The sequence below is a fragment of the Nematostella vectensis genome, chromosome 5, assembly GCF_932526225.1.
Source record: "Nematostella vectensis chromosome 5, jaNemVect1.1, whole genome shotgun sequence".
Lineage (NCBI taxonomy): Eukaryota > Metazoa > Cnidaria > Anthozoa > Actiniaria > Edwardsiidae > Nematostella > Nematostella vectensis.
The window spans coordinates 13,156,009-13,165,498 of NC_064038.1; the positions used below are offsets into that span (position 1 = coordinate 13,156,009).

At 39.5% G+C, this 9,490-nt stretch overlaps 1 protein-coding gene and 1 pseudogene across 1 annotated transcript in view; one reads left to right on the forward strand and one right to left on the reverse strand.

The window, feature by feature from the left end:
• The window catches only part of LOC5507627, a 15,787-nt gene extending 11,294 nt beyond the window's left edge, over window positions 1-4,493 (reverse strand). Inside the window, exons 1-4 of the mRNA XM_048727284.1 lie at window positions 4,345-4,493; window positions 1,721-1,869; window positions 1,006-1,347; window positions 242-482 (exon numbers count right to left, since the gene is read on the reverse strand). Coding sequence (XP_048583241.1) covers window positions 242-482; window positions 1,006-1,347; window positions 1,721-1,859 — 722 coding nt within the window. The 5' untranslated portion in view covers window positions 1,860-1,869; window positions 4,345-4,493. The remainder of the gene's footprint in view (window positions 1-241; window positions 483-1,005; window positions 1,348-1,720; window positions 1,870-4,344) is intronic.
• Window positions 4,494-8,617: 4,124 nt separating this feature from the next.
• On the forward strand, window positions 8,618-9,490 carry LOC125562938 (annotated as a pseudogene).

Sequence of the window (9,490 nt, forward strand, 5' to 3'; positions counted from 1 at the left end):
AAAATCATTCGGAAGTGATTTGTGTTTAGGATTATATACCATCGATGAGTAAATTCTACGTCTACGTTAAATTTCACTCCTATTTTACGCCTTCAATCGTTACAAAAAAAAATAATTCATTTAGTATAATATTTGATATACACTACAATTTAAGAACGTCCTTAATCCCAGCCTCAACTAAAAATTTAGCGTTCTTATAAAAAAAGAATGTATCAAATCTAGTAAGGAACATAAAGCATACCGAGAATCGACTGCGTTGACTGTCAGTTTGCATGACGTCATGTTTGCACGGTTGTCGCAACCAAACACTATTTGCGAGATCTGGGCAGGCTCAGCATAGGAGAAGATGGTCAGCGGTCCAGTGGCTTGACTGGCAATCCATGAGCATGCTGTGAATGCAGTGAAACTGCTGACCACATCCATCACCATGTGTGACGTGTTGCTACGAGCTGGGAACCTAACGTCATATTCGGCGGTATTTGCTGGAAGTGTAAGAATAGAGAGCACAGTGAGGACTAGTTCCCAAGGGGGAGAGGGAGGGGGAATTCGATAAAAACACGGGTCGGAATGATCCTCGGCAAAATCAAATAAGTATAGCACTTTAAGTGTGGTTAACAGAAATTCTTACCCCTAAGAGATAGCAGATCGGATGTGGTCGAAGGTAATCTTAACCCTGAGATAGCAGAATCGGAAAAACCGTTTTAACGGTTTAAAAAAACTCCCTAGGAATAGCAGTTGGTCGAATTTTAAACCGTAAATGATAGGACGATCACCTCCGACTTTTCTGGGGGTGGGGGGTGGGGGGTTGGGGGGTAGTTTCGACGCTGGTGCCGTTCAAAAATGTGAATGCATGTGTACAAGAAGATAAAACTATTGCCTTTTTTAATGTATTTGCATTTGGAACGGTAAACGCTCAACACGACGTGTCATTTCCTTCACCATGCCGTAACCGTTTTATGGAACCACAGGGTTCCCAGGCGAAGCAGCCCTACGACTGGTTATTACCTTTCCATGCGGAGCAGTTGTGCCCGCTTCTGTCCTCGTTGCATAAGCATTCATAATCACGATCACTGTCACATGACTCAACGCAAAAGGTACCATGAGGGCAGTTATCACAGACGGCGGACTGAAGGTCGAGGTCAGGTCCGTAGTACGAGTACCCCTCCCTGGACAGTAGAGATGATGTTCGATGAGTGGCGTTTGACAGCTCACACGCATGCAATGACGTGCTGCTTTCTAATTGGTAATTGAATGATTGGCATTCAATCTGGTCCATGCATTTGAAAGAGCAATCGAGTGGCTTCTTTACAAAAATCGTGTCGAATTTGAATCCATGAAGGTATTTCCCTGCAAAAAAAAAAACAAAAAAAAACAAAAAAAAAACTCATAAACAGCAACAGCTAGTGGCACAAAACAGTTTCTTTCTCACGTTGGAAATTGTTGAGCACATTTTGAATGTGGTCTTGTTAGTTAGTTTACTGAAGTAGAATAACACCTTGATCATTTCTTTTAACCAAAACCTATTAATCTATTAATCTAAAATCAAATTTCGGGTGATCAGGCAGAATACTTCAATTGTTTATTTTGAAGTTCCTCTGCTAGTAAAAATCACGGTAGTTATCAAAATTTCACTTTATCTCGGAGAGTGTGAAAAAGGGGATAATAAAAAATCATAAGAAGAAAATAAAACTGTTTATCGTTATACAAAGTTATTTTTTACCCTGTGTTTTTATGAATTGTCGGTTGACGTTTTTGATGCAGTCATCTAGAGAATACGCATGCGCAAGCTGCACCGCTGACAACAAAACGCTCAGCGTCAGTGATCTTTCCACGTGACGCCACCTGTTCCCTCTCCGCATCACGGAAAACCTGTAATAAAATAAAATATAATAAATTTGTCAATAAAGCAGAGCATTTCTTGTATAGAGACAGAAGGGGGAAATATTTAATGTTTTTTTTTTACTTTAGACAAATAAGATGACGGATTATAAAGAGGTTTTCCGATCGTTCTATTACTCTAAAGTTACAGGCCCGTACACAGGGTGGGGGGGGGGGGGGGGGGTGTCGCACTCCTCCACCCCCTCCCCCCCAAAAAAAATTCCTGGGTACGGGCCTGCGTGTTTCTTTACTGTTTGTTTGCATGATAAAACTTCACTTACAGTGAGATGTATTTTTTCCAGACAATCGATCAAATCATAATATCTATATACATAATGACTTTTCATAATTCCCAAAATGTGCGATTAAATTACACCTAAATATCTTAATTCATTAACGAAATTTAAAGCTAACTTTTCTTGATTGATTTGTTTTTTTTCTTGAATGATTTGTTATAAATGAAAACAATAGCAAATGTGTGGCTGGATAGAGCTCTTTAGGAAGGCCACACGCCGCCACTTTACCCCCCTTCGGTACACCGAGTCATTCAAAGCATGGCATTCAAAGCATGGCTAATTCGACATGATATTACAATCAAACAATAAAGTATCAAACTTCGTTTTGTGGAGGATTATATATTATTTTTGAAATGTCAGATGATTTCTTACTGAAACTTCAGTAAAAACTCTCACAGTTGTTACTGAAAACTCTCTCAGTTGCTCTATTTTACCCTACTAGAGAAAGCCCAAAGATGTTTTCTGATAGTTCTAATTTTGACTCTTTGTTTGCATTCAATAATACACTGACATTGTAGGGAGGTGTTTCTATTCAGCCAATAGATTAAATAAAAAAATATCCATATATGTTTTTCCATTATTCCTAAAATGTGTGATTGAATCAGACTTATTATTTTCTTTATCGTAATTCAATATAGCAATTTAAAACTTTAAAAAATGTTGAACAATTCCGGACAATAAATAATAAATACACTCTTTTTTTATACGAACGTCTATTTTTCGGTTGAGGTTGGGCCGTTCTTATTTTTGGGACATTTTAAGGCAGAATATGTTTTTAACGATGTTTTTAAATTTTAGTGTATAAGAATATAATACCCAATTAATTTTGAGGATGAGAATTACACTTGTGATCAAAAGCAATAATAAGGTTGCTACTATCAGTAGAATTTGATTATGCATTTTAGAACGCATAAGGACCAAAAAAGAAAAAAAAAATTCTGCTATCTGAGCCTAGGCATGTTCTTAGCATGTTCTTATAATTTGGTGAAATATTAGGCTGGACGTTCTTATAAAAAAGGTACCAGCTTTTGTGATTTGCAAAATTCGACTAACAATTTGTTTCGAATGAAAACACTGTTTTCATGCTTTATGTCATGATGACAAACAAAAATGGATAAATATATTGGCCAACCGTATATTAACGAACCATTATAGCCTTTCTTTTTTGACTTACACATCGCATAATTTCACAAAACATTTTTACAAAACAGAATTGCGATAAAGATATAGATAATATGCGTAAAAAATTCTTCCTATAGTTTTGATGTCAGCAATCATGTATTTGTGTTAACCTGAGACATCTCTTTTTAGCTAAAAAAATATTCCTACATTATTTTTCAAATTTAAAAATGTTTTTCACGGCGGTGCAAGCAGTGCTGATTTCATTTTGACATACATTCAAAGCTATGCACTGATTCTATGTAAAATTATCTTGGTATACGATGTTTGGTTGTAGGCTGATCGAAGTTTTAATGAAATTATTCTTAATTTTCTGTTTTACCCTGGGTACCAGTGCCTACAGACTTCTCTTGTCCAGTGACGCTCAGCCAAAATGCACCGACAAACAGGGTACCAAGTTTTGAACTGTAACATAGAAAATAAAACCATTTGGTCCGTTAAAATTTCCTTTCTTGTGTTCTTCTTGCTTAATCCACATAAAGAAAATCTTATTGTTATTCTTTCTCTGTAAAACTTTTATAATCTTGCGAGTTTAGAGTTTTGCGCTATACGATAACAAGAAATGGAAAAGATAGACACCCATCCATCCCATCCATCGAAACTTGTGTTCGAGAAACCTTTCACTGCACTTAAAAGTGTGCCATTCTGCGTCTGATTGAATGAATCATTTTTCTCCACGCGCAAAGCCTAATCTTGAGATAAGAAGAAAATAAAAAAACAAAAATATTCCCTGCTAGCAGAAACAGAAAATTTAAAATAAAAACCGCACGCTCTCGGGGAAGAAGTCGCGACCAGAAGGTTTATTTATATTGCCTTACAGCTAATCATTTTGATGACATGCCTTTTCATTGCATTTCAAACAGTTTAAAAAGTTTTTTTTATATAAAAAGGTCAGGCTTTTTAACAGATGAAGACAAACACACATACGTCTGAAAAAACACGAGAGCCTAAAACAATGTCAAGTCGTTTAAGCAAAAAAGTTTAAACTGACCTCCTGAAGCTTCAAAGACGAGATTTATATGGTCAGGAAATCCAAAAGGAGTTCTTTCACATCAATAGGGAGAATTGCCACCGTCTTTCTAGGGTAGCTCTGAATTTTTCATCCTTCATGTTGTTGTTTTGACGCCCCACTTATTTATGTACGCCGCTGACACGAGTGAAAACGGTCTGCATTAATAAAAACCTAAGAGATGAGATATTGTTATTAATATTTAAGAGGTAAAGAATGTCAGTTTGGGTTATATTCTAAGTAAATCGATGTATACTATTAGCACTCAAAACGTGCGCACGAAATGAAATTCCATGCGCACAGAAAAATATATAAATATAAATTCATACAGCGCCTTTCTCCTGTAGATTCGAGGCGAAAATACTTCAAATTCTTTAAGCGCCCGTGCGCTCAGCGTGTATTTTCGGTCTTCCCACGGAGGGTAACATATTTTGGGGCGCTTTATAATGACTGGTGAATAGAGTAATTTAATAAGGTAACACTTTTTCCATGTTTTCATATACTAAAATTTTAGTTAAAAGTCATTATACAATGCATAATCCTGTACAAAAATATGTACAAAAAGATCGCAGAATAACTCTCCTCTTTTAAATTCAGTTAAATCACATTTTCTTCTTTATTCAGTTGCCATATTTTAGCTGCGGCTCTAATTTAACTTTAGTCTGGGGAAAGCACCAGAAGTGCTTTTCCGATCGTTCTAATTTTTACTCTTTGTATGCATTCAATAATGGCCTCACCAGCAGGGAGTTGCATTTTTTCAGACAATCAATTACTGATGAATCCGTTGTATCGCGTATTTTCAAAATCGATTTGTTTTTGTCTTTTGGGATTTTCTGTTTCGCCAGTCAAATTTTTCTAAGCCAATCAGATTCTTGCCATCTCTCGCCTTGTGCAGTTGCCTGGCTTTCTGTCGAGAAACTGTCTGGTTTTCGTCCAGGGGAAGTGCACAAAGCGAGACTCTGATTGGCTCAAAATGGTTTTACTGCCGGAACAAAAAACCAAAACAAATCGTGTTTTGAAAACGCTGGTCGCGATACAACGGATTCGACAGTAAATCAACAATTTCCATATAAAGTCTTTCCATAATTCCAAAAATGTGTCAGACAGAAATGTTAAACTATACGAAAAATTAAACAATTCCGGACAACTGTTTAAACTTCAAATATTCGCTTTTGCGATATTTCACACTAAAGAAGAGTTTCTTGTCTGAGACGAGTTTCTCGTCTAAGTGTGAGTTTGGGACGAGTTGTCGACGGGAAACTCGTCTTGATTCACCCGATCAACTTACTACGTCTAGAAGACGGGTTTGCTCCCCGTCTAGACGAAAATTGCAAACAATTGCAACAATTGCAAACAATGAATAATCGTCACTCATGTTCTTCCAATTTAAATTTAAAGGAGAAAACATTGCTCACTGTTATTCTTTGATTTTTTACAACTTATTTAAAAGTATATTTGGCAGAATTCAGACAAGTTATTATAACATAACTATAACACTCATCTAATATAATAAAACTATTTTGGGTTAGAGTTAGGGAAGGGTTAGGGTTAGGGTTTGGGAAGGGTTAGGGTGGTACAGCTACATTAAGAATACCCCTTGGCCCCAAGTTACCTTACGTGTTGACCTGCCTACTCGTAAATGCATATACCGTCTACACATCGAATTATGAGACAGGATTGACGCGAGGACAGATTGACGAGTAGTTATAAAAATGTAGTACTCACAATATAACTAACTTCGTTTATACAGTTGAGCCTTTATTAAATTCCTACAATTTATGTAATGACCTTCAAATGGTTAGGGTTTGGTTTTATGCTAGGCCAGACTTTATTAAAAATGGTCCGGGTTTGTTTTTGATTGTCAAAGTCAATCTTTATTGTCCTTCAAATAGTAGTTTCAGTTTTTTATCATACTTGTGTCCTATACTCTGACATGTTTATGCATGCTTTTGTCCATAAATTGGAGTATTGTCAGAGTATTCGATAATTCTCTTATTCACATTTGAATGTTATACTTGTTTCCTCTGGTTTGCCTGAGAGAAAGGGTGTAAGTATGGTCTGGAATAAATTGAATGAACATGGAGCCACGGAGCCAGTTCAAATGTTACCTTAGCATAGATAGCTACCGTACTCTGGTAGGGAATACATTAAATGAACATGAAGCCACGGAGCCAATAAAAATATTACCTTAGCATAGATAGCTACTGTACTATGGTCGGAAATAAATTAAATCATGGACCTAGCGAAGATAGCTGTTGTTTGTCCGTCGCTACGACGAGGACCATCGTGTTCAATTTTTCATTTTCACCGTCATCCTGAGCGGGACTAAGGACGCTTGTGGGTGCGCAGATGGCTAATAAGGCCAATCTGTGCACGGAAAAGCCTGGGGCACTGAGGGCATGGTATTGTTGCAGCTTTGGGATCTTGAGACTTTCTGGCGGCTCTACGCTCCTCTGCGGCAGCTGTCCAATTTGCCTCGCATGCCGCAGCACCGTTGCGAATGACACGGCGCCAACCTTGACGGTTTTGTGCCAGAAGCTCCCACGAGGTGTGATCGATGTTGAATGCTTTCAACGAGAGTTTTAGGGTGTCTTTAAATCTCTTCTTCTGGCCACCTTTGCAGCGTTTTCCGTGCTGAAGCTCACCAAACAGAAGTTTCTTAGGAAGCCGTTCATCAGGCATACGAGCTACGTGCCCCGCCCAGCGAAGCTGAGACTGTTTCATGGTGGTGTGAATGCTGGGCAGACCTGCACGTGCAAGGACCTCAGTATCCGGGATCTTTTCTTGCCAGCGAACATTGAGAATTTTCCTCAGACAGGTAGTGTGGAAATGGTTAAGCTTCATCGCATGGCGCTTGTAGATAGTCCAGGTTTCAGACCCGTAAAGTAGCGTAGGCAGCACAACGGCACGATACACTTTGATCTTTGTATCTGTTCTTATCCCTCTCCTTTTCCAAACGTTCTTACGAAGCCTTCCAAAAGCGGCGCTTGCTCTGGCTAGTCTGTTGGTAACTTCGTCATCGAGGACAACGTTTCTGGAGAGAGTACTGCCAAGGTAGGTAGATTTGTCAACAGCATTGAGTTTTTGACCATTGATGATGATGTTAGGTTCAGTGTAGGGCTTTCCAGGCGCTGGCTGATGCATAGCCTCCGTCTTTTTGGTGTTTATTTTGAGGCCGAAGTTGTTACAGGCACTAGAAAACAGATCTACGCTGTGTTGCAGGTCTGCTTGAGAGGTAGCATTGAGGGCACAATCGTCAGCGAATAAGAGGTCGTTTACAGTATCAGCCGAGATCTTGGATTTCGCCTGAAGCCTCCTGAGATTGAACACAGAGCCATCGAAACGATACTTGATGCCGATGCCTACCTCATCATCTTTAAAAGCGTCAGTCAGCATGGCTGAGAACATCAGACTGAATAGAGTAGGGGCAAGGACGCATCCTTGCTTAACTCCGTTTGAGACAGGGAAAGAATGAGAGGTCTCTCCGCTGTCCTGGACGCTCGCAAGCATGCCGTCATGTAATTGGCGTACGATGTTTATGAATTTGCTGGGACAGCCAAACTTCGCCATTATTTTCCAGAGGCCCTCTCTACTGACAGTATCAAACGCTTTTGTCAGGTCGACGTAGGTGGAATACAGGTCGACATTTTGTTCTTGACACTTCTCCTGAAGTTGCCTTGCAGCAAATATCATGTCAGTTGTCCCGCGCTCCTTCCGGAAACCACATTGACTTTCAGGTAGGAGGCCTTGCTCGAGATGTACAATGAGACGATTGAGTAAGACTCTGGCCAGAATTTTGCCAGCGATGGACAGCAGGGAGATTCCTCGATGATTATCGCAGATACGGCGGTTTCCTTTGCGTTTGTAGAGATGTATAATGGAGGCATCCTTAAAGTCCTGAGGCACTGCCTCGTGATTCCAGATGAGCTGAAAAAGCTGGTAAAGTTTCTCCGTCAGAGCCGCACCTCCCTCTTTGTAGACTTCCGCTGGTATGGAGTCTGACCCTGGGGCTTTGCCACTGGATAGAAGGTTGACTGCTTTCTGAATTTCCACGAATGTTGGTACAACGTCCATGGTTTCGTCGACAGGAACTTGAGGTAGTCTGTAGTCTGGAATACATTGAAGAAGCAACTTTGAAAAATATTCGCAAAAGAAAGTACCGTAAGCTTATCTAGGGCGGACTCTCAAAATGTGAGTCACACTTACATTTATATCGTGAATATAAATTTAAAGTTTGCATAGTTTAATTATATACATGGAGCTAACTCTAAAAAAGGGACCTTCAAAACTGGACTTGGATTCTACAATTGTACCATCCTTTCTTTTCACTAGAAAATCTAGCGCTGAAAAAAAACAGTCAACGAGGCCTTGTTTGTCCAAATCAGAGAGGTTCTCGAAGACCACCTTGTGAGCGAGAAGATTACCAGGCCAGGAGACGACTATCGTTTGAGTATTGAACAACTTCGAGAGAAGTACAAATGGTTTAAGAAAAAGTGGAAGGAACTGAACCTCAAAATCAAGAATGGCAGTGGTTTGGCTGCCAAAGATGCTGAAGCTCCTCAATGGTTTGATTGGCTAGATCCAATTTTTACAGAAAGTATGGACGGAATGTCCATACTTCCGCTCCAAGGCTAGTGATCTTTTGAGCGAGGAGGAAAGTATTTCAGGAAAAGAGAGGGAGAATGAGAAGGAAGGAGAATTGGGGTTGACGAAAGCGAGGAAGACAGCTCACCAAACAAGCCTAAAATCAAGAGGTTAGAAAAAGCCATCAAGCGAAGTCAGATAAAGGAACAAAGGTTGAAGCTAAAAAGAGGTATGCAAGCCTAAAAGCCAAACTCAGGCACTCATGGAAATGGTCAAGACTATACAAGACCTTTCGGACAAACAAGAAAATTGTAGTGATGAAAGGATGAAAACGCTTTTAGAAGCTGAAAGAAAACGGGATCAAATGATGTTGATGTATCAACGAGAACAAGCAGAGGCCAATCGCAAGCATGAGATGCTATTGGCACAGATGTTAATGCAATCTAATAAAAATCCTATGCCCCCTACACCACCCCTGCCAGTACCCGAGTGGTCACTACCCAGCGCCTTCAGCTTCAACTTCCACAGATTTCTTTGGAAATGA